The sequence below is a fragment of the Conger conger genome, chromosome 13 (genome assembly GCF_963514075.1).
Source record: "Conger conger chromosome 13, fConCon1.1, whole genome shotgun sequence".
Lineage (NCBI taxonomy): Eukaryota > Metazoa > Chordata > Actinopteri > Anguilliformes > Congridae > Conger > Conger conger.
Window position 1 is genome coordinate 20,001,562 of NC_083772.1, and position 19,187 is coordinate 20,020,748.

The 19,187-nt window shown below is 41.8% G+C and overlaps 3 protein-coding genes across 3 annotated transcripts; 1 reads left to right on the plus strand and 2 right to left on the minus strand.

The window, feature by feature from the left end:
- Nucleotides 1-3,745: 3,745 nt before the first annotated feature.
- On the minus strand, nt 3,746-11,885 carry rab30 (RAB30, member RAS oncogene family). Its single transcript, XM_061216899.1, has 5 exons — nt 11,702-11,885; nt 8,904-9,001; nt 8,209-8,292; nt 6,834-7,017; nt 3,746-6,035 (listed from the first exon to the last, which is right to left on the minus strand). Exons 2-5 carry the CDS (start codon nt 8,994-8,996, stop codon nt 5,791-5,793), a joined length of 606 nt encoding a protein of 201 aa, XP_061072883.1. The 5' UTR covers nt 8,997-9,001; nt 11,702-11,885; the 3' UTR covers nt 3,746-5,790.
- Nucleotides 11,886-14,366: 2,481 nt separating this feature from the next.
- On the plus strand, nt 14,367-15,789 carry ndufc2 (NADH:ubiquinone oxidoreductase subunit C2). Its single transcript, XM_061217447.1, has 3 exons — nt 14,367-14,638; nt 15,007-15,150; nt 15,602-15,789. Exons 1-3 carry the CDS (start codon nt 14,497-14,499, stop codon nt 15,649-15,651), a joined length of 336 nt encoding a protein of 111 aa, XP_061073431.1. The 5' UTR covers nt 14,367-14,496; the 3' UTR covers nt 15,652-15,789.
- A 752-nt stretch (nt 15,790-16,541) lies between these two features.
- thrsp (thyroid hormone responsive) lies at nt 16,542-17,438 on the minus strand. The gene has a single exon (XM_061217446.1). The coding sequence runs from the start codon at nt 17,369-17,371 to the stop codon at nt 16,934-16,936; it is 438 nt and encodes a 145-aa protein (XP_061073430.1). The 5' UTR covers nt 17,372-17,438; the 3' UTR covers nt 16,542-16,933.
- Between the last annotated feature and the right edge of the window lie 1,749 nt (nt 17,439-19,187).

Genomic DNA, 19,187 nt, shown 5'->3' on the forward strand with positions numbered 1-19,187 from the left:
TATACACCACCACAATGGATTTGAAATGAAACGAACAAGATGTGCTTTAACTACAGACTTTCAGCTTTAATTTGAGTATTTACATCCAAATCAGGTGAACGGTGTAGGAATTACAACAGTTTGTATATGTGCCTCCCACTTTTTAAGGGCCCAAAAGTAATGGGACAAACTAACAATCATAAATCAAACTTTCAATTTTTAATACTTGGTTACAAATCCTTTGCAGTCAATTACAGCCTGAAGTCTGGAACGCATAGACATCACCGGACGCTGGGTTTCATCCCTGGTGATGCTCTGCCAGGCCTCTACTGCAACTGTCTTCAGTTCCTGCTTGTTCTTGGGGCATTTTCCCTTCAGTTTTGTCTTCAGCAAGTGAAATGCATGTTCAATCGGATTCAGGTCAGGTGATTGACTTGGCCATTGCATAATATTCCACTTCTTTGCCTTAAAAAACTCTTTGGTTGCTTTCGCAGTATGCTTCGGGTCATTGTCCATCTGCACTGTGAAGCGCCGTCCAATGAGTTCTGAAGCATTTGGCTGAATATGACCAGATAATATTGCCCGAAACACTTCAGAATTCATCCTGCTGCTTTTGTCAGCAGTCACATCATCGATAAATACAAGGGAACCAGTTCCATTGGCAGCCATACATGCCCACGCCATGACACTACCACCACCATGCTTCACTGATGAGGTGGTATGTTTTGGATCAGGAGCAGTTCCTTTCCTTCTCCATACTCTTCTCTTCCCATCATTCTGGTACAAGTTGATCTTTGTCTCATCTGTCCATAGGATGTTGTTCCAGAACTGTAAAGGCTTTTTTAGATGTTGTTTGGCAAACTCTAATCTGGTCTTCCTGTTTTTGAGGCTCACCAATGGTTTACATCTTGTGGTGAACCCTCTGTATTCACTCTGGTGAAGTCTTCTCTTGATTCTTGACTTTGACACACATACACCTACCTCCTGGAGAGTGTTCTTGATCTGGCCAACTGTTGTGAAGGGGTTTTTCTTCACCAGGGAAAGAATTCTTCTGTCATCCACCACAGTTGTTTTCCGTGGTCTTCCGGGTCTTTTTGGTGTTGCTGAGCTCACCGGTGCGTTCTTTCTTTTAAAGAATGTTTCAAACAGTTGATTTGGCCACACCTAATGTTTTTGCTATCTCTCTGATGGGTTTGTTTTGATTTTTCAGCCTAATGATGGCTTGCTTCACTGATAGCCTAACGACAGCTCTTTGGATCTCGTATTGAGAGTTGACAGCAACAGTTCCAAATGCAAATAGCACACTTGAAATGAACTCTAGACCTTTTATCTGCTCCTTGTAAATGAGATAATGAGGGAATAACACACACCTGGACATGGAACAGCTGAGCAGCCAATTGTCCCATTACTTTTGCTCCCTTGAAAAGTGGGAGGCACATATAGAAACTGTTGTAATTCCTACACCGTTCACCTGATTTGGATGTAAATACCCTCAAATTAAAGCTGAAAGTCTGCAGTTAAAGCATATCTTGTTTGTTTCATTTCAAATCCATTGTGGTGGTGTATAGAGCCAAAAAAAGAGAATTGTGTAGATGTCCCAATATTTATGGACCTGACTGTACTTCAGAGGCGCTAAAAGCCTACAGACTAAAAACTAAAAGCACCGTCACATTTAATTAAAATTACATTCACATCCTACTGACACAAGGGGTACTGTCCCCACTGCTTGACCTGAAGCCCAAACTTAGGGAAAACACAACATTGTCAGTGAGAAATGTATTGGTGAGAATTTGCGGTGAGAAATGTATTGGGACTTGTAAATATCGAGCTTTGTATGCTAGAAGCAGCACAAGTTAAACAAGCCTTGCTGCAAGTTAAACCCTGGGCCCTGACAGTATTATTTCAGTGACCATGCATATTTTATTTATATAAGAGATTATTTTAATAAGATTATACATTTAATGAGATAATATTTATCTTATTGCACAACATTGAAATTATGGGGTTAATAGCAATAACTACCATTTGGCTGGCTATGGCACAAATGCTAACTGCAACCACGTATTCACACATTCATATTGGCCAAAATGTTATTTCATCGGCTGATAGCAGTACACTTGTAAGCTATTCTAGGCCGATACCAACAGAATGCTGTGAAGGATCGTTAATTTCATACTATTGGGCATTAGTGAGTGAAATTGACTAAAGGTTATTTGGTTATAATGGTTATTTAAAAAAATAAATGTTTCTTGGAACATAACTAAGAATATCAAGGCACTGCATCAGTCTGTTGACTTCAGTAATAATAATACTGACAGAATGTTCCCTTTTCATACACTGTTCTGTGCAATGCAAGCAGCTCACTGCTGTGGGCAGCTCTACAGAACAAGGAGACTTTGTGTGTGTGTGTGTATGTATGAGAGCAAAAGAGAAAGAACTTGAGAGTGCATATATGAGTCTGTGCGTGTATGTACATGTGGGAGTGTGAGACTGTGTGTGTATGTATGAGAGCAAAAGAGAAAGAGCGTGAGAGTGTGTGTGTGCATGAGAGAGAGAGAGAGAGAGCGAGAGAGAGAGAGAGAGAGAGATTCCTGCCGAGGGAGAACTGCTGCCACAGCCCTTTCTTACAGATGACAGATTCGGGTGGCCCTGGCTTGCCTTGCAGCTCCCTCTTTTATACATTAAACTCCCAGGCAGAGAGGCCTGCTGCAGTTACACAATCAGAGCTGTGTACTTACAGCATGCACTTTCTACCTGGAGAGTGGCAACTGCTCTCCTTTCGATGTCTGCTGTTACAAAAAAAGTACATTCGCAGTAAATTTAAAGTCAATAGAAAATATACAACAAATTACATTTCCATTTTTCTTCAGCTGATTTGGCATTGCCTTCGGAAGTCACTGCCATGGTAGGAGGATTACGGGAGCCCAAACACCCTATAATGCACATGCCAAGGACCTGTGGCTAACCTACCCAGCACAGCTCACACAATGCAGGAGAGAACTAGCGCTGATTAGAATGCTTGCTTATCCAGCACAGCCCAGTGTTACAGGAGAGAGCTTGCACTGATCGGGGGGCTATCATTCCCAGCACAGCCGACTGTTACAAGAGAGAGCTAGCACTGATTAGTGGACCATCTTATCCAGGACTGCTCAGACAGCGCTACAGGAGAGTGATTAGTGCAGCACAGCCCACACAGTGCTACATGAAAGAGCTACATGCTACATGCTAGCGCTGACTGGTGAATAGATGGCTCTCTTTCTGACAGCTGATGGCACTCTCTGAGTCACCCAAGAAGCCTAGCAGATTCAAATACACCCTCCAGTTGACAGGATGAGAACAAAGGTGTTTCATACAGAAAGATTCTGAGGGTTAAATAAACTCAAACAGAGATAATACAACAGGGACCACATCTACTCTATTGGACTTGATTTTATACAGATGGTTTTACCGTGGATTCCTGGCCACAGTAATTTCAGTTAAAGAGGCCTCATCACTACAAGGCCCAAGCTGCTCTTGTGGTTTCCACCATTACTGGATGAGCCAGTCAGGGGCCTTGACTTTTTCAGGATGCTTATGTTTACAGCTACAGTTTAAGACTACATGGAAAAAATAAATAAATAAGCATATTTAATGTAAGTACTAATGTATATTTGGGCTATCATGACATTTATTTGTACACATTCAAGCAGTTTTGCATTGAGTAAAATAATTACAAACAAAAAACGTACACAAAAAAATTATTTCACTTTCCCTCCCCAAAGACAAGTACATTCTGAATGGTTTTATTTTTGCGCATCTCATTTTAGAATAGAAAAATACTGAACAAAAATTAAAACGAAAACTACGGTAATTCACATTTCCTTATTTCGTAAATACAATTAAAAATAATGGGTTGATGCAACACAAAGTAAAGCAGTTATTCACATGAGTTCCAAGACTACAGGTTTTACCCAATACTGAACAGGTCTGAATAAGTAAATGGTAAATTAATTGTGTTACAACAAAAAAAATTATTTTAACATAACATTTTTTTTTTTTTTTTTTAGATGGACCAACAATGACAAAGCGGTTTAGTATAAAATAATAGGTATGACAATACTAAATGCAAAAAGGCTATTTAAAATAAAGCTGGACATTCAAAATGTCTGGCCCGGTCCAAGCAGTGCACGAAAGCAGCTGAAGCATATTTGTGTAAACAAAACTGGGAAAGGACAGCTGGTTCCTTCTGAGCTAAAACGTGCTAAATCGTGCTAAAACGTAAAACACACCCTGACCAAGTAAATATCACCAGCCTTTCCACCTCATAACAAAAGAAAATGGCTATACATTAATGAAATCAAATTGGGGCAACCTAATAGCTACAAAACCCAAGTGTTTTTGTTTACAAAAACACTATTCAATACCAGAGGCAGCATTGTATTTCAGTCAGCTTTTTTTCTTTTTTCTTTTTTTAACATGGGTCAATGGTTTGGGTAATAATTTTCACCCAGGGAAAGCTGACCCATCAGGATTTGCATTACTGGAAGGGGGGGGAAGCAATCTCTCTGGGTAAGACAAACTTTACAGCAGATCAGGTTGCATGAAAGCAACTGCGCAGCAAAGGGGTAAATCGTCAAGCACACCACCAATACAGAACTCACACTTGCCTAGGAACTGATGCAAAGTTATAATTATCACATAATCAAAACAACCCTTTCAGAAAAGATGTGGGGGGTTACGAATATGCGTCTTTAAGATTCAAAACCCATGGAATACACAAACTAAAATATTTCACAAACAAGAAAAGATGGAATTCCATTTTGAATCCTAACTTCTTTCAATATAGCGTTATAGCACTTGTTTGTCATGATTTTTTTTTTATGTGTACAAAGTCACAGACAGGGATGCTTTTACATGACGTCTGAGCTCCGACAGTTTTATATATGAGGGGGAAATACAGCCGCCAGGCCTAGGCGAGGTTCCTGCATAAACCATCTAGCCTGACGTTTGAATAAGAAAGCTGAAAAGCACACATTATTTAGCATGCCGTTACCTCTCACTGCGGTCACTTTGCCTCTGCTGATGTTAACATTACAGTACGTTCAATACAAAACAGAGGTACAGTAAGCATAAAGCTGGTCCTAATAAATCCTCATATGGGAAGCCTTAGTGTTACAAATTAGGGAGGGGAGGGGAGGGGAAACAACATATTTTAAAAAACTTAATGGTCTATCACTTGTACAATACCTAAAGAAACAATTTTTTTGCAAAATACTTGGTTTAAAATATTAATTCCTGTTATATAGGAACCAGAATAAGCCATTCTAAGCTTAAGCTACAACTGTCCCCAGGAGGGCAGAAGTCTAGGGGTGTTTGTGGTGTAGAAATGACTCCATTGTCATGGATATTCTCCCATACTCAAGATTGTTATTTGTTTTTTTAAGTTTTTGTTTCTGTCCACACATAAATAGATGTGTGTGGCTCCTCTGCAAAATAATATGAACAGTAATAATATTGGTAGTGGTTAATAAAATATAAAAACTAATGTTACAACACCACTGCTGGCTTCTGGAGATTAAAACGAAGGCTGGGTTCATTTCCCTTTATGTCTGAGGGGCGTGGCCGTCCCCGTGAGCAGTCACGTGAGCGGACAACATTCTGCTCCAGAGGGGACAGGGACTGGCCCGCGAGAACATGGAAGGTGCTCTGTCCGCTACGAACTCGAGAAGGAGCGGGCAAATCGGAGCGCACAGACCTCCTCCTCCTCCCCCTTAGTCGGTGGAGAGCGCCCCCTAGTGGTCCTCCGTCGCTGTGGCTGTAGCCTGGCCCCGACTAGCTACAGCAGTTCAAGTAGCTGATGGTCTTCCCCTCGCCGGGCATGGGCGAGGACACGCTGTTGACCAGCGAGTTCTGCTTGGCCTCACGGATCAGCTTGCAGGCCAGGTCCAGGAAGAGCTTCTCCACGTTGTCCGACTCCTTGGCGGAGGTCTCCAAGTACAGCATGCTCTGGGCCTCCGCGAACTCCTCCGCCCGCTCCCTGAGGACCTCCCGCCGCTCCGTCAGGTCGATCTTATTCCCTGTCGCCGAGACATTACAGTGCAGCCCGTAAGTATTTGGACAGCGGTACAATTTCTGTTGTTTTGGCCTGGCGCCCCATGTGCAAATTGTGCTTGAAATGTGTGGAATGTATTTAAGCAGCATATTTAACAAATAATTAGTTAGAATACCCTTTAATTCACACTCCAGTCTAAAAGAAGAATAACAGGTCTTCTAATGCCAGACATACAAGACAGCAAAGGCGGCAAAGCCACCTGTATCACTTCTGACCCCTCCCACCACCTCGTTGACCGTTTTCAATGGTTACCATCGAGTCAAAGATAAGCGGAGACCATCTAAACCTTCGTCCCCTCTACCTTCACCACCGAGATAACAGCGCAGTCCGTCAGTATTTGGACAGGGGTACAATTTTTGTTCTTTTGGCTCTGTACTTGAGCACATTGGAGCACAAATTAAACAATGGATACGAGGTTAGAATGTCCACTTTAATATTGGGTGATCCACTGTCCAAATACTTATGGACTGCATAAGTACTGCATAATATGCCTTTTTCAAATAAACCGAATAGAAATGTATTTATGGAGTGCATTTGACAATATTTAACATTTTACAATATGTTTGAGATACTTGTGAGAAGCCCTGCTTGTTATAGAACCAATACCTCCCATCCCACCCTGAAAACTATCATGTGTAATATAGATTTTTTATATTGCTTATGAGGTAGTCAAATGCATCCATCTGCACTCTTCAACGTCAGTCTGTGCTGCCGCATGGGGGAATTTAAACCCCCCCCCCCCCCCCAAAAAAAAGGCACTCACCTACTAAGACGGTCACCACCTTGCTGTTGGCATACTGCTCGATCTCCCTCAGCCACTCCGGAAGGCAGCGGAAGGAGTCCTCGCAGGTGATGTCGTAGGTGAGGATGAGGGCGTTGGCACTGCGGTAGTAACTCTGGGTGATGGAGCGGAACCGCTCTTGTCCGGCCGTGTCCCAGATCTGCAGCTGTGGGACATCCGCACGGTATCGTCACGACAACGGCACGGTATCATCACGACAATGGCACGGTATCGCCACGACAACGGCACGGTATTGCCACGACAGCGGCACGGTATCGCCACGACAACGGCAGGGTAACGCCACGACAACGGCACAGTATCGCCACGATAATGGCACGGTATCATCACGACAACGGCACGGTATCATCACGACAATGGCACGGTATCGCCACGACAACGGCACGGTATTGCCACGACAGCGGCACGGTATCGCCACGACAACGGCAGGGTAACGCCACGACAACGGCACGGTATCGCCACGACAACAGCACGGTAATGCCATGACAACAATTATGCAAACTGCAACAGTAAAAGAAAGCTCTGAAAGTTTTTCTGCAAGTTACCAAGTACAAAAACCTTTAAGGCTTTTTGTTTTCTTTATTTACTCACAACTGATGTAGTAGTAAACAACCAAACATCGGAGGCCATGTGAAATGCTTCTGGGAAAAAAAACATGAATGATATCTACTGGGCACTGATAGAATAGCCAACCAGCAGAAAGGTTGTGCAGCTTCTATGTGATCATGTGATTTGTTTGTTTAATCACACCGAAGCTGCTGATTGGTCTTGTGAGCACCAAATGCAATAGATGAGTACCAGGAGCATTTCATATAGCCTCTGCCATTTGGTTGATTACTAACAGATGATTAAAGAAATAAAAAAAGACAAAGGATCACCGTGGTGGCAGTTATTCTTATTACACTTAGGAAAAATGTATATTTACCGTGCAGCCTTAATCTGACTTCAGGTCATTCATCATCAACTGTCATCAAGAATTCTACAAATTCACCCGATAATCAGGTCTTCCACACCTCTTCCCTCTCTGCTTATGTACAGAATGTTCCAGCTAATAACTGTAGATTCTACTGCTGCATTAAAGTAGGGAATGGCCACTCTCACGGTGCTGTACTTTGACAAACTGCATGAATTAATTTTCAGAGGATGCCTCAAATTGAAATTATTTCAACAGTCGGACGGTAGAGGGTTCGTTGTCAAGGATACGGAGCCGAATATTTGGCAGATCTACTGAATCAATGCAGTGACTAATTTCTGGAGTTATTCAAACATTTTATGCAATTGAATCCTTTATCCAGAATGACAACGATTTACATTTTTAAAAAATAACATCTCAACTCACCTTGACTTTTTCGCCATTGATTTCAACAGTTTTGATCATGAAATCCACTCCTATAGTTGCACCCTGACCAGGTGGGAAAAGACCCTGGCATTATAGAGTGAAATCAGTGGGGGGGGGGGGAGAGACATTTAAAATGATGTGTACAATATCTTGATTAGTTATATTGCAGTCAACAACAAAAAAAGACCCCGCTTTGCTCCAGGGGGGGATTGTTCCCTGCTTAGTCTAATCATCTAATCAACGGTAAGTCACTTGGATAAAAGCCTCAGCTAAATAACAGATTCCTTATTTATGTATTATGGGGCGACATTGGCTCAAGAGGCAAGAGCAGTTGTCTGGCAGTCGGAGGGTTGCCAGCTGGATCCCAACCTGGGTGTATCGAAGTGTCCCTGAGCAATACACCTAAACCCCAACATGCTCCTGACGAGCTGGTTGGTGCCTTGCAAGGCAGCCAGTCGTCACTGGTGTGTGAGTGTGTGAATGAGAAGCATCAGCTGTACAGCGCTTTGGATAAAGGCGTTATATAAATTGACCATTTATACTGAAGCAAGTCTGAAGCAGGTCAGGTTAAGTGCATTGCTCAAGGGTTCGACGGCAAAATCGCACCTCGCATTCGAACCTGCAAACTTTTGATTAGAAGCCCTGTTCCCTAACCACTGAACTGGTCACTGAATCTGCGGGAGAAACAGACGAACCTGAGTGAAGCGACGAACCAGGCAGGTCTTCCCCACTCCTGCATTTCCAATCAGCACAATTTTGAAAAGGTGGTCATAATCTTCCATGCTCATCCTCACTTTGTAAAGAGAGAAAGATAACAGATCAGGGGGACAATCAGGAAAAGATGAAGACGAAGGGATGTCAGTCATGCCGTAACTTTTCTACCTCTATCTTCTAGATTGCTCTTGAAAATCCAAAATGGAATCCCGAATGCTGAAACCTTGCTCATTAGAATAACAAGGCTCTTTAGACATAACCGAATAAACGATGTCAATGTCAATGTCGATTCAATGTTAACAGCGTGCCTTTTATGCCAAAACAAAAAGTGAAAAAAAAACTGTTGGAGGTTTATGGTTTATTGACTAATCCAATTTAGGTTTTTTTGCTTTTACTTTTGCAACTAAGGTATTCCATGACAGGCACAAGGATTTCCCATTTCCCAACCAAAAAAAACCCCCCACAAAAAACAAGAACAGCAAAAAAACAACACCCTTTTTTTTTTATGTGAACAACAATAAAATGATATTCAATTATAATTTCATATTAATGCATTATATTAATTTAATAACCAACTAAATATAGAATACAACAGATTTCACATTTATAATTCATGCCAATGTAATACAAGTGGGGGATCTTTCCATATGAGATAAACATAAAACTGTTCTGACCCTCTCTGATTTTCCAGTAAATCATAATTTTCTGTTCTAAGCAGATGCATGCTTTATGCATTTGTGTGTCAACACAGCTTGCATGAACTATCTTTTCTCCATTCAAACCAAATACTTAATCATGGGGTGACTTTTTGTATTAAAACAAAATGAGTACTTCCATATATTTTCAAAACCACTTACTCCCTGGTAACAGTTTCAGGGGGACGGGAGCCTATCCCAACATGCAATTGGGAAGAGGCAGGAATACACCCTGGACAGATCACCAATCAGTTGCAGTGCTCACACATTATTTGCTTGCGCATTCATACCGCAAGGACAATTTAGCCTCCCCAATTAAGCTAACCTGCATGTCCTTGGACTGTGTGAGGAAACCAGAGTACCTGGAGGAAACCCACACAGGGAGAGCATGCAAGCTCCACACATAAAGGCCCTCAGCTTAAAGTTTGGAACATTGCTGAGATCTGCTAAAATATGTTTATTGTCATACACATTTCACTTTGCTAATCGTTATGTTATAAAAATATACTATTTGATATGCCTCCACTAGGTGTGACCACAGATACTTTTTAGTGCAACCAATTATATGAAGATGGAGGTGAATGTAACTCATATAGTTCGTTTTGGTGCGCCTAAGATATTTATCTGAACCGTGTCCATTTTCTGCCAAGAGCTGCTTGGAGAAAAAGCACACATCCGGCTACAGAGGGATGATGTCATATTAATAAGGCAGGGATCCTCTGCATCTCTTTTCAAAGATCACATTAAAAAAGGAGGCAATGTTACCAGAAGCTTTTAAAGGCAGAAATTCAATTAACACCTCGCCATGTAAGTTAACAAAGGGAACAAAAAACACGACTGCTGACATTCGAATCTGTATCCCGGGGTGAGTGTTTACTTCCCAGTGCTGTCCTTTATCTAACACGTTCAAAAGGCCCAAGCTATTTCTTTAGTAGACATCCAGAGTTCAGTTTCCTATTGGACCTGGGAAGTTGCTATGGTATAGGCCTCTTTGTGAGCGTTCACGTTGCCAAGGCTCACCGTAAGGTGCCGTGAGGATTGCCATAAAGAATCAGAGCGACATTACAGTGCGCAGAGAACCGACACTGGCTGCTTCGCTGGGCGAGAATAAAAGATCGGTGATATATTCAACTACATTCCACTGTAAAATTAAACACACATGGTGGTGATTCGAGGAACTCGTTGTCAATCACATAGTTGTCAAAAGAAGGCATAAAACAGATTATCACATAGGATCCTACTGCGCACGGTTTCGATTAAGAAAGCTGTCAACTGATATATGGCTGACAGCATCCCTTCCGAGGAGCGAAAACGCCCCCTATTCAACAAATTCACATAAAATATAGGGAGGACTGCAGTTTTTCTACATAATGATCGTTCTGTATTAATGTACCGTTGTGGTTTTGTTTGGATTTGAGGTTTCGCTCCATAAATATAGCCTATCTACAAGGTTACGAATCAGTTCATTTTAATTAAGATCGACTAACACCGCAACATCACCTTGTTTCACTGAACACAAATAATAGATTTAATATACAGCATCCCATACTTTCAATTCGAACACAAGATTTTGTGGAAGAAGGTGGAAGAAATTCTCCTTCGGAAAATGTCTAGCCTAATTTGAGTTCTACAGCTAATGCGAAAATGCATTGGGATCATTATGTACAGAGGATAGATGCCCCATTTAACGCAAGTAATTAAAAGCATTAGCATGATCAGAGGTTTAACTAAAGATAGCTAAGAAGAACTGTGTACTGGCTGGTTAAATACGAAGAGGGCACAGCTTGCCGTAGCTTGCTTGCTTGACAACAGCTAGTATGCTTAGCCATCTAGATAGCGTTGGATAGCTATCCACACCATTGCTAGTTTATGTAACGTTAAAGCGTTAAATAATGGCTCCCGTTATGTCGGTGCATAAACAGGCAGACATTTCCGGTATTTATTTCGTTAAAAAATAACAGTATTATGCCACCCAGCTCCCATCCTTATGTGCAGATGTTTTCCTGCGGAAAATAACTAGCTAGTTAGCAAGTAAGCTAGGATAAATGCTTATAACATTCAATTGCATATTCAATTGCACTCACCAAAAACTGGGGAAATCCCCGGATTAATAATTATTTCTCGTTCATTCGACCTGTTTGACTAACCGACATTCGCAGCAACAAATGATTTAACTTGTCTTTTCCTCCAACATCTCAATCACAGCGCAGGGGCTTGTTCCAGCGTTGCACAATGATTGCAGTGGAGTTTCCTCCGCTTTTCAACAATGACATCATTCCCCTTTTTTTCTGCTGGGGGCTCGTGCCCGAGAAATGGCAAAACTGGGAATTGTGGGAGTTATAGTATGTTTGGAATAACTCGCCACAAAATTGGCATCGTTTAAGCACTACAATCCCCAAGAACCACGTCGTAATGTGGTTCAGAGTAAAAGCCTGTTTTTGCGGTCTGACAGAAAATAATTGACGATGATCATCCCAATGCTGCATCACTGCGCATCATCATCATCATCATCATCATGAGTAAAGCATCACATATCGTTACAAAATGAAATGTAAGTTGGTTCGTTCTGTGGCATTATGCTAGTTTCTTTTGAAAGAAGGAATTATAACTGTAACTTTAGCTAAAATCAAAATAAATATAGTCAGACCTGTTGCTTCTACAGATGGTACAATTGGCATGTCTGTTACAAATTCCCACAAATTGTGCCTTCCGACTTACATTTCCTCACAAAAGGGGTGAATTATTAATTTCCAGAAACTTTCAGTGTCTAAACGCCATATTGGTTAAATTGAAAACTTGTAGGTTAATTTATTAATGAACATCATCATGCTGACTTTAACAAAAATGGGGGCAAAGCCATAAGCATATATGTCAAGAATTTGCTGAAATGTCAAATATATTGCTGTACATTATCTACAGTATAGGCTAGTGAAGATATGGATGTCAAAGGGGAAAACTTTGATACGAAGACAGAATAGATTCCAGTGGCTCATAATTTTACTTTTGGTGCCTGGGACAGGCACTGGCCATTAAAGGTTTATTGTATTGAGGGCAGCAAGCTGAGGATCACATTTAAAATGTTTGGTTTGGTCAGAGGTAGGACTAAAATATCCTTGCTTTCTGTTGACTTCCACAAATAAAGAAATTCCCTCAGCTCCATTTAGAAAAGACAGCTGGGAGTTTAGATGCACAAGTTTCATTGTTTATTTGTGTGTGTAGAATAGGTCACATGGAAAATAGATACAGTATCATTACTAAACTAAACCCGGTGTCCCAATTCTGTTGGAGTGGCTAAGGAACTAAGGCTTCCCTAAAGGTTGATTTCAACCAGTCATTTGCCTTAACCACTACGCTACAGGCTGCCTTCAGACATCCTTATGACCTAATATACACTCACCAAGCATTCATTAGACTTATTTTTTAGACTTCTGCTGCTGTAGAGTTATGATGCATTGTGTGTTCAGAGATGCTCTTCTGGATACCACTATTGTAATGTGTGCTTATTTGCGTTACTGTCACCTTCCTGTCAGCTTTGACCAGTCTGGCCTCTCTCCTCTGACGTCTCTCATTAACAAGGCGTTTCTGTCTGCAGAACTGCTGCTCCCTGGATTTTTGTTTTGTTTTTACACCATTCTTTGTGTGCGTGAAAATCCCAGGAGATCATTCCACAGTCAAAGTGACTTAGATCACATTTTCCCCCATTCTGATGGTTGATGTGTACATTAACTGAAGCTCCTGACCCGTATCTACATGATTGTATGCATTGCACTGCTGCTACACAATTGGCTGAATTAAGAAGGTGTAATAAAGTAAGAATGTTCTTAATAAAGTGCTCAGTGAGTGTACAACCGCATGAATAGACATGTAAATATTTTGCACGAGGTGAGTTATGTTACAGGTATCAAGGAATGATAGGTACAGGTATCAAGGAAAGGCTACCTTCAGGTGTAAGTGATGTTTCCATAATAGCGTGGGGAGCAATATGACAAATGTTGTGGTGCTGTACCTTTCACATTTCTCTAGTTGTGTATTTCTTGAAGGAGACCAGAGATGGAGCAGATGTACACAGCCTTATATCCTCCCAGACTAAGCAGCTCCAAAGTAAAAACAGCACCTTATTTCTCCACCAGATGGCAAAATGCCTAAATCCAGTATTCATTTTTTTCATAGATTTAGGTTAAGGTTTGGGAACAGAAGTATATGATTGAAAGGGTAAAATTAAACCATATTAATGCCATTACATTCACTTAGCAGATGCTATTATCCGCAACGACTTTAAAAAGTTTCAGTGTAACGGTCGTAGAACTCACACAGAAAATCAGGCTGTTTAAAATCAGTCAGTGTAAAGTTACCCGAACAATCAACGTGCTACACACAACCATAGGCTACATATAATTTTATTAAAGAAAGAAAGAAACACAATTACACACATATTAAGCCATTACAGACATCGTTGTAAAAACAACAATAGTAGCGGCTGCAGCAGCATGAACAAAATCCTAAAATCAGCTCCATCCAAAGCAGTTACACACTTCCAACGTTGCTTCCTGAATTCTTGATTTAAATGGACAAAATTAAAGAGATCTCAAGGTGGGAGTTTTTTGCGTTTATTCCCTTACACGAGGAGCTCGAAAGTCAAAACACAATAAGGCATGTCCCAAAAATACAGTGAGAAAACAAATATTCAACAGAAACACACAGCGCTGAACGCGGAACGTTTATTAAATGTGCATTTTCAGCACGGAAAGTAACCAGCAGCATATTATTTCCGGTTACAGATACGTCCTTGTGTAGTGGTTTCCTCTTGGTTGAGGTGAGGTGAAATTAGAGAGATACAGCCGTATATGCAGGGAGTTGGTCCAGTTTTGTACCTGTCGAGATGGGACTGACGCTACCCGATGAAGCGAAGGTTCTTCCCCCACCGGGCATAATAAACAGAAATTCTGTTTGGCTCGGGTTATGTGGCTGGACCGCGGCAATGATTAGCAATGCTTTGCACCGCAGACCCGCATTGATGTCTGGTAAGCTTCTCGTTAGCTAAAAACACACACCGTGAATGTTAGCCCAGGTAGCCGAAGAACAAACGCTATGTTTCCAAATATATTGTTTACCTTTATTAACAAGAAGTACGAGTAGCTCGTATTAATTTGACGACACATAGCTAAGTTAGCTTGTTTGACGTTAGCTGTTAGCTACTGTAAATGTTCACCTGCCGACTCGGTGTACTGTGTATGAAATTGTCATTTTAGGCAATGGTTAAAATAACCCCTAGAAATAATAGTTAGTCCCATTATTGGTAAGTAAGATACCTTACCTGCATTTTGTTATAGTAGACCAAATTTGTCTACTCTGTTTAGTCTGTGACTGATTTTTGTGACTTTTCTTCAAGGTGTTCATCGGCAGTTTCTTTACATCACCACTGCCTGGGTCCTGGGATATCACTTTACAAAATTGGAGAATTATAATTATGCCCAAGCGGACAGAGAAATGAACGAATACATTCGGGCGCATCCCGAGCGATTCCAGGGGCAAGGTGAGCCGCGTGAAATATATGCATGATCTGTACAGAATTTGGATTAAGTTGAATTGGATTTCGCAGTAAAAATATATATTACACAATTTCAACCAAAATTGATACTTTACAAAAACATGAATACCATTTTCATCATATTCTGTATGTGTTCAGTAGTTTTTGTACAGAATCAAATGTTTTCATTTAATGTGTGGTGGGCTGTATATAGCATGGTGGTTAAGTTGCTTGACTGGGACCCGGAAGGTTGGTTGTTCAAGTCCCCGTGTGGCTACAATAAGATCAGTGCAGCTGCTGGGCCCTTGAGGCCCTTAACCCCACATGGCTCCAGGGGGGACTGGCCCCTGTCTAGTCTATCCAACTGTTGCTTTGGATAAAAGCGTCAACTAAATAACTGCAATGTAATGTAATGGCGGTATTCCAATAACTGTCACTGCCTCTCTTGTCATTATAGGAAAGAAGACATTTGCTGAGGTTTTGGAGGACTTCCACCCCGTTCGCTGAATGACTAGCTGGTGCCAGAGTGCAGAGTGACTGTGGGCGTCTCAGTCTGCACCTTTACTGTCTTATCGTATCAAGGCTTGCAACCTCTCTGTACAAATGCAAGCACCCATTGTGTAATAAATGTAGACTATATTTGTTCTCCTTCTGTGGTTTGCATTTTTGTGACAGGTTTATATTACATTACGTCCAACACCGAAGACTGAGACCAATGATCTAGGCGGTCCTACAGTAAGTTTGAGCGATAGAGGAAAGTGGGTAGTAAACTGATATTCACTTCATCAAGTAACCCCATGAATACAGGGGCAGAAGCAAATGATCCGTCAGATTTGCACGCCAGCAAAATTCTTATCCAGCTGACAAAAGCTAGTTGCATTGTCATGTTCAATAGCCAATGCATAATCATTTCATACTTATATTGATCAGAACAAAAAAGTATTGTATCTTTTGGAAAATAGTGTGCCTGTAAATAACTAATTTATCTTTGTGCAGAATTGGAACAAAAAGCTAATTATTGACTTGCTGTTAAAGTATAATCGCAGCCTCTTGTCCTGACTGTACAGGAGCTCACTGTATGTGCCAGTAGTAAAAGTATTAAACAGTCTGAAATGTTTATTGCAGTACATGGACCTTTATTCCTGGGTGTTTGGTGGACAGACAGACCCAGGAAAAGCTTATGCAGGGAGACATTGATGGGAAATGTTTTGGGCTCATCCTGCAGAGACCAACTACTGCTGAATATTGCAGATCAATTTTTACTTGCATGTATTTCATCTGTCACTATATGCATGTTAAAATGAATGGTGTTTGCACATTACACATGACACATTCCCTCTAGTAATCATGCATCAGGACATTTCAGTAAACCAGTGAAAATACACACAGTACCACAGTTTCCACTAAGTACCTTTAATCCAACATACAGCAGGTTTTTTTAATGAACGCATGCTGTACCCAAGTCCGTACACACTAAATTCAGCAACAGTGTATGACTGTCAAAGACAGTTTTTTGTTGTTTTTTTTGCGGTTTTGCTTTTTTTTCCTATTTAGGTAAATAACAGATGTTATCCAGAGCACCTTACAATGGTTTATATTTATACATACACTCGATTTACATAGCTGGATGTATACTGAAGCAAGATCAGTTTTACTATTACTCCTTGAGGGTACAATGGTAGAGTTCGATCCATAACCAAACCTGCAACCTCCCGGTCACAAGCTTGGTCCCTGAGTCACCGTGCCCTGCCTGTATGGTGGACCGGGCGCTCTCCTCCATCTGGCCCTCCTAGTTGGCGACGCCGACGATCTCCAGGTACTTGGAGGTGACGCTCTGCGACTTGCTGGCGAGGCTGTTCATGACGGCGAAGATGCCTTGCAGGTGGAAGCGGAAGAGGACCTCGGGGTCGGACTGCAGGAGGGGCTCCAGGGTGTGGCTCAGGGCCTGGTGGTGGGGACCGAGGCCTTTCGGCTCATCGTGGGACGCGAAGCTGGACTCGGCCGTGTTCCTGAGGGCCTTCAGCATGAGGTAGGACTCGTACATGTCCTTGCCTCCGCTGCCCTCCTGGCCCTCGTCGACGCAGTCGTCGTCGTCGTCGTCCACGGCAACCTCGCGCAGCAAGGAGGGCAGCAGGACGGTCTGCTCCATGTCGCGCACTGCCGCGATGTACCGCCACAGAGCCGCCATCAGGCTGCTCCTGCCCAGCTTGGCCTCGGCAGACTGCATGTTTCCCGGGTGCGTTTCCACGGCTGCTGCTGGGAGCTTAGGATGATCTCATGGAAGGTTGCCTGGGTGCAGTGCGGGGCTCCAAGGGGGAATGCTCCAGGCCTTATAGGCCCGACACAAGGGGAGGGACAGGGAGGGAGGGGAGTGGGGGGGGTGGGGCTTCAGCTCGTACCTGTTTGCACAATACAGCGCTCCGCTTGCATTCAGGCACGTGGTGTCTGCCAGTGATTGGCACAAAGGCCCTTTCCGCTCTTTGGTTTTCACAAGCCCTGATTTTTTGCCTTGATGGTGTCATGGCAACTGCGGAGGCATGGCCGATGAGGCGAATCGGTGGGTCACCAGATATCGGCACAGATCACACCATACACCCTGGCAGCACACAGAGACTCTCAGAGTCTGGCTAACGCTCTGCTGGCACACCTTTGCCCTCACTGTATGCTGATTGCAAGTCTGTCTTTCTCAGCTTGAAGAAAAAGTTTTATTTCAATCTCTTTATTTGTATATTTCCCTTGTAACTGGAATTTGGCCTTTAGATTATTGTACTGTTCATCAAACGTCCCTTGTAAGTCGCTTGATTAGTTTGTGAAAAAAAATCTTAACTGTCTGTCAGTCTGGGCAACAAAAAAAATATTTTTGACTGAAGTATAATGTGTATACTGCAGGTTCTGCACTGAATCTATTTTCCAATGTAAATTTATTTTCTGAACATTACAGACAGCCCACACCAAGTAGTTAAAAATGCTAAAATTATAAGTAAGAATAATCAAGGGGTATTATTTACCTGTTGTTCAAGGTCAGGTGCGTTTTCCACGGCACAGGGTACTACAGTTCATTCAACAGTAAAGAGTAATCTGCCGAGTCAGTCTTTGCGCAAGATAAAATTAGACTGCAAGAATGAACACAACGTTTCTATTTGCTTGTGCATCACAAACGTTAAGGAGCTTTAAACTAGAAATGCACAAATTAACTTTAGAAACCCCTTTAATGTTTTTTAATGCCTCCCCCATTTTGCTTTCCCCAATTGCTAAACATAACCTACATGCTCTGCAACGCTCTTCGCAACTTCCATTATCAAAATAAAAGAGCATGTTTCATCTCTGAGCATCTTCTATCTTCTGTCTCCCAGGATCCGTTTATCCCGCGATGGTTAGTTTCAGTACCACCACAAGGGGGTGCTCTAGAGTATAAAATTGACCTGAAGATCATCGTCTAATGTTGCTTAAGTTATGTGGAACGACGAACAGGGCAGCACCAAGTGTTAACCTAGATCTTTAGCAAGGAAACATTATGTAATGTACATTATATCAACATATTTTTAATATGCATTGGATGTCAGCAATAGGGTTACTTCTATTTATATTGAGCTAGTTCAGGAAATATTGAAATCCAATTAATTAAACCAAACAGTTAAAAGGTTATATAAATTCAATAATATTTTGTAAATATGTGGTGTAAAATAAATACTTGGTGTATTAGGTGGGAAACTATTTCCTATTGCTTTTCCCAATGCCACTGGCTGCTAAATGTTGGATTGAGATATTACAGTACAATCAATTTATAAAGTTGTGAAAAGAGCTTGGGCCTTGGGTCCTCTATTAGAAACCCCATGATCGCACTGGCAAAGTTACAAGCTGCCCAGGTTACCATGATTCTTGTGTGTTTGACATAAACACTCCCAATAGGCTTTAAGTCAAAAATGGATCAATAATATGGATCAGCTGGTAAGGGCTTGACCTCAATAGCCTAGACATTACAGTATCTAGCCCCAGTTTTCCATTCTCTAGGATTGGGAGAGTACAGTACAGTGGGATACTCT